Here is a 5,777-nt window from a genome sequence, read left to right as displayed (position 1 = left end):
TTTTTGTACCGGATCAAACTCGTCCTTGCACTTGCAAGGCAGGCAGAAGAATCACTGAGCTAAATCCCCGGCCCTTCCCATTGTCTTGTCTCTAAATTGGCTTCTTATCTGCCTCTTGCTATCTGCCTTTGTCCCTTTTTCTCCATCTGTGACTCTTGGTTTCTGTCTGTCTGCTTCCCATCCTTGCTCAATTCTGGTCCTGCCTCTTTCCCACTGTCAGTTCTCTCCTATCCTCTCTTTTCAGCCCTGTTGACCTCTCAGCCTATTCTCTGCCTTTTCCTGCTGCATCTCACCGGAAGACTACAGTCATCTCACGCACAGGCTCTGAAGCTAGGCTATGGGATATGTGCAAAGGCAGACTCTGAGCCTATAGGTATGGAATCAGGCAAGTATTTTCAATCTCTGTGGGCTCAGATTCTCACCTGTAAAATGGGGATAACACATACTTACCTTGTACTGTAAGGACTAAATGACATAATACACATAGTGCGTTTAGAATAGTGCCTGGCACCGAGGTTATTATTATTCATCATCCTCGACTATATGTCTCCCTTTTCTTTCTCAGCTTCCTTTCCATATTCCAATCCACCAGCTTCTAAAAAAGATGGAAACGCCCACCCATCTTTGCCCCAGGCCCAAGACAAAAGGGTCTCCCAGGCAGAGGAGAGTCCAAGGCTGCTTAGTTCGTCTCAGCTCCCTCACATCAAAGACAGAAGCAGCTTCAGCCCATGGGGAAGGAGAAAGGAGTGGGGCTGGCCAGAGGCCAGGGCTGAGATGACAGTGGGAGATACACCCACCTGTCTGCAAGGATGCTTTCTTTGCTCCCTCCCAGGCCCCAGCGCCATCAAGATGCCCAGCCCCTAGGGCAGTTCCCATGAAGATAGATGCTGAGAATTCCACAGAACCAAGCGATCCCCCATTGTACCAAGCACCTCACATCTATGGGTTCCCCATGCCTAGCGGGGGAGGCAAAAGTCAACACCCCAGTGTGGCTTTTTAGAACTTGGAGGGTTCATCCGGCTAAAATGATCTCATTTGACTCTGTGGTAAGGGACAGTGCGAGCCTGTGCCCCCAGTGCCGGGAAAATCCATCTGATAGAGGGAGCACTCCACTTGTTGGGAGGATATCACAACTCAGGAGAGCTCTACCAGACAAAAAGATGGCTCTCTTCTTCCACTCCAGCGTCCCTGGCTGGGGGAGAACGTGATCCTTGGACTGGGAGAGGAGCGGGTTTGCACTCTCAGAGGTTTCCCTGCCTTGAGTTGCCCGGAGAATAGTATGGTGGGTTACTTATTCAGATGTATGTCACTGTCACTTAAGTGGCTTGACAGAGGAAAGTAGTATCACCTATTAGAGGGGAGGTGGTAGGAAGGTCTCACCTGGCTGGGGCTGGGGAGGAGCGGGTCTCCCCACAGTACTCTGGCATATTCTCCCCTAAGTGAAAGGAACTCATACTTGTTTGGGCTGGGATCCTGTCTCTAAATTTGGGTCACCCTGACAGTTAGATAGAGGGGGCCTCTCACCTGGATGACCGAGTGGCCTATGGGACTGTTCTCGGACAGCTCGGCCTCATAGGAGGGCTGCTCGAACTTGGGAGCGTTGTCATTGGTGTCGAGCACTGTGACACGCAGAAGGGCACTGCTGGCTCGTGGGGGGCTGCCGCCATCCTGCACCTTGATGTTGAGGTCATAGGAGTCCCGGCGCTCACGGTCCAGGTTGCCCATCACGATGAGCTGTGGCTGCTTCTCTTCCTGGTCTTCAGCTACCTGCAGCCCAAACAGCTCCTGGGCCTCAGGTTTGGCCTGCAGTTCATATGACGCCACGCCGTTGGGGCCAGCATCGCGATCGGTAGCCAGTGGGATTGGGAAGAGCGAGCCAATGTTCGTGTTCTCAGGGATGGACAGAGTGATGACTGGTGAGGAGAAGTTGGGTGTGTTGTCGTTGATGTCCTGTACCTCTATCTGGCCCTCTAGCAACCGGGGGCTGCCATTCTGCATGAGGTCCGTGATAGACACCTCAAACTCCAGGATGCAGGGCTCACCAGGAAGCTGGTTCTGGCATTCACGGAGCCCCTCACGGTCAATGGAGGTCTCAGTGGTGAAAATGTCACCTGTCTTGCCTTCCACTCGAAGATATGGGGCACCTACCTCTAGTTTGTACAGGTGGCCCACGTCTGGAAAACCATAGTCAGCCGCGAGGCTCCCAATGAGGGTGTTGGGTGGCTGTTCCTCTGGCACCTTGTATACCACCCGAGTGGCCTGGCCTGCAGACGGAGCCAACAGGAGCACCAGGGCCAGCAGCAAGGGGAGCAGCAGCAAACGCTGCCCCCCAGGGAGCCCCATCCTGGCAGGTTTCAGAATCAGGAGGGCTGGAAGAAGCAGCAGAACAGAAACCATGAGCTAACAGGAAGAAGCTGGCCCTAAGCTAGCCCCCACTTTCCTCTACCACCGATACGCTATTACTCCACACAGAGAGTCAACCTCAGCCCAGAAATCAATTCCAGAGCCCAGAGCCCAGCTCCCGGAGTCTCACAGCAGGGTGTAGCAGCTGTGTCTGGCCCAGCTGGAGGAGCTGGTAGGAGGCCTGTCAGGTCTAGAGCAGCCCCCGCCCATGGAACGCCCTTAGCCACCTGACTTCCCTGGGTGCCGGCCCTTCCTCTTTCCCTCCTTCTCTCAGCTCCGTGCTTCACCCAACACCTCCTTCTCACTAGCATCCTGCCTTAGTCACTCATGGTAATTACCCCGATACCAAGATAGAGAGAGGGAGCAAGGGAAGGGTTAGGCCTTTCACATCCCCAACAGGCGCTCCTGTCATCCCATCACAGTAGGAAAAGAGAGGCGGGTAACCTGCAGATGTCCCAGACCCTGGGGTCATTACTGCCCGCACTGGGTCCACTGAAATTGGCAGCACAGAGAAGGGAAGAGGTCTCATTTCTTTCTCTCTCTGTCTTTTGTTTTTCTTTTGAGACAAGGTCTTGATATGTAATCCAAGTTGGTCCTGAACTCATTAGGTGGCTCGGGCCTGCTTCAAACTACTGGTGATCTTCCTGCCTCAGCCTCCGGAGTACTGGGATTATGGGCGTGGGGCTTTCCTCCTCTTCTGAGATGACAAGGCAGTGTATGTGAATGAGGTACGGCATCTCAAATTCCCTTTCTTTTTTTTTTTTTGGTATTGGGGATTGAACTCGGGACCTAGCACCTGTGAGGCAGACAGTGACAAATTCCCTTTCTGACAATAATCACCCTTAGTGTTTCATGTTCCCCACCCCCATGAAGAGCCAGCTTGAACTGGACACCATTCAAGGCTTATGCAAACAGCTGGGGTTGAAGAGTAGGTGTCAGCCCTCCCCAGCTTCCCCCACAAACAGGTGCCTCAGAGCACACGTGCCCATGCGCACATGCACACATTCACATGAACAGTCCCCAGGTTCCTCTCCTCTCTGCCTGTTGCTGTGGGCAGGTACATGGAAGAAGGGAGCAGAGGTCAAGATTGGGATCAGGACCGGGGTCAGGGCTGGCTCTCAAATTGGCTTTGGGAACTGCCCTGGCCCATCCTTGGCAACTAGGAGCCCAACAGGTCTAACTAGGACACAGCTGGGATGACAACACCAGCCTTTTCCTGACCCCTGCCCAACCCCCGCTCAGATGCCTGCTGGTCTCTGGATGATCATCTGGCCCCCGTTTGACCTCTATCCCTACATCAGTCCCTCCTACTGCACTCCTGCTTCTTTCTCCCTTCCCACCTCTAAATTCTCCCAGGTAGAGCTCTGCATGCCTTAACCACCCACAAGGTGTGTGCCCACAATAACCTTCTTCATCCACCTTTCCCCAGGCTACCTGCCCACTAGCCCTCGCCAGATCTGTCGCCTATGGCCCAGCTGTGGCTGCCCCTCCTCTCCGCAAAACCACGGCCAACCATTCTTTTCAAATCCAAAGTTTCTGGCCTAGCATTTCCTGTGGAGGATTCAGAGTTAGTCTTCTTTCCCCACTTCACTCAGCGGACCTGAAACACCTGGCCCAGCCCAGGAATTCCCACCTATCCGCCGACCACACCCATCCCGCTGAAGGGAGGTTCTGCCCCCTCCCCAATGTCTCTCCAGCCTCTCCAGCCCACAGTGACCTCTTCTTCCTCCAACTCACAGCCACTTATTGTCTGCTGCTCCAAACCTAAGGCAATGAATCATGGGCTGCCTGGGACACCACCCACCTGTGTTGTTCAGCTCGTGTCTTGCACCTACTCTGTCTCTCCAGGCAGATGCTAAGCATCCTGAAGGAAGAGGCAGAACTTTGTATACATGCTCACCCACCCCACCCCCCGTGCAGCTTCACAAAGCTGGGTGCACAGTAGGTGCTCACTGATGCACTCAATGAATGTTTACTAGGCACTCACAATGTGCCAGGCTGTGACCTGAGTACCAGGACATAGCAGTAAAGACTGGCCCAACCTGTCATGACAATGGTTTTAGCTCAATAGCTAGCTGTCAGTTTTGTTGGGTTGCCTCTGGCACCCATTTGGTATATGTAAGGCAGCAGAGTGGAGAAAAGTGAGGGTCACAGCTTTACACAGTCTGAGGCAAACCTCAGCTGCCCACTTCCTGGCTGCATGATTGGAGCAAATGATTTAAAACCTCAGTTTTCTTATCTGTAAAATGGGGATAATACTGTGTCCTAGAAGGCTTAAGATAATTTAGGCCAAACACCTAACGCAACTCTGGCATTTAACTAATGTTCCCTCAGAGCACTCAGCACAATTGCAGCTAGAGACCTGTTTGGAAAATTTGCTCCTGTTTGTGTTTTTTACAAGACAGAAAGCAAAGAGTCGATGGAGTTCTACTTTGTTTGCATTTTCATGATCTAACACTGGACCTGGCACACAGAAGTCAGTCAATAAATAGTTGTTTTTTGTTTTTTGTTTTTTTTTTGAGACATGGTCTTGCTATGTAGCTCAAGCTGGCTTTGAGCTCATGGTGATCCTCCTTCCTCAGCCTCCCAAGTGCTGGGGTTACAGGTGTGAACCACCATGCCCAACAATAAATAGTTTTTGAATAATTGTGACTTTAGCTCCCTGAGGTTAGCCTACCTGGCATTTGCTGTGTCTTAATTGCTTGTTTACTTATCTATCTCTCCAACTCCACTAGAACTAGCTGGGTAAAATGTGAGCCATCACAGGGTATGGTGACGCATGCCTGTTATCCCAGCAATCAGGAGGGAAGCTGAGGCAAGAGGATTGCTGCAAGTTCGAGGCCAGACTGAGCTACATAGTGAATTCAAAGCCAGCCTGAACTATGTAGCAGGACCCTGTTTCAACACCTCGCACGTCCAGCCAAAAGTAAGCCTTCTCCATTTAGGCCTCGGAGTAGACCCTCAGCAAATGCTCACTGAATGCGGAGAATCCTTCTACAAACCAAACACTTCACCTTCTCTGGGGAGCATTCGGCAAGCCCAGGCCCCTCCTGGCCACTCTTCGGCACTATAGCACTCAATCTGTATGAGGCCCTTATCAGAGTAGTGAGTGTGTTTATTCTCAGCCACTGCCCTCATCTCTTTACAGGAGGAATTTATCCGATGCTCCATTTGGTTCCATCCTCCAGCCACCTTCCCTCCTCTGCAAGGGCTTGGCAGGGCTCACCTCACCACTCTAACCCCAAAGTCTAACACATCCCTAGGGACTGTCTCCAAAGAACCTCATTCCTCACTTCCATCTGGACACCTGATAAGCCACCACCCTCCTACACACACACACACACACACACACACACACACACACACACACACAC

At 52.2% G+C, this 5,777-nt stretch overlaps 1 protein-coding gene across 3 annotated transcripts in view; it reads right to left on the bottom strand.

The window, feature by feature from the left end:
* Positions 1-5,777, bottom strand: part of Pcdh1 (protocadherin 1) — a 27,368-nt gene that overhangs the window by 15,623 nt on the left and 5,968 nt on the right. For all 3 annotated transcript variants that reach the window (XM_010613880.3, XM_010613879.3, XM_019206046.2), the window contains exon 2: positions 1,525-2,369. In XM_010613880.3, the coding sequence (XP_010612182.1) occupies positions 1,525-2,343 (819 nt within the window). In that variant the 5' untranslated portion in view covers positions 2,344-2,369. The remainder of the gene's footprint in view (positions 1-1,524; positions 2,370-5,777) is intronic.

Source organism: Fukomys damarensis, unplaced genomic scaffold (assembly GCF_012274545.1).
Source record: "Fukomys damarensis isolate Sample0158 unplaced genomic scaffold, DMR_v1.0_HiC HiC_scaffold_3, whole genome shotgun sequence".
Taxonomy (NCBI): domain Eukaryota; kingdom Metazoa; phylum Chordata; class Mammalia; order Rodentia; family Bathyergidae; genus Fukomys; species Fukomys damarensis.
This window is presented reverse-complemented; position numbering and strand designations above follow the sequence as displayed.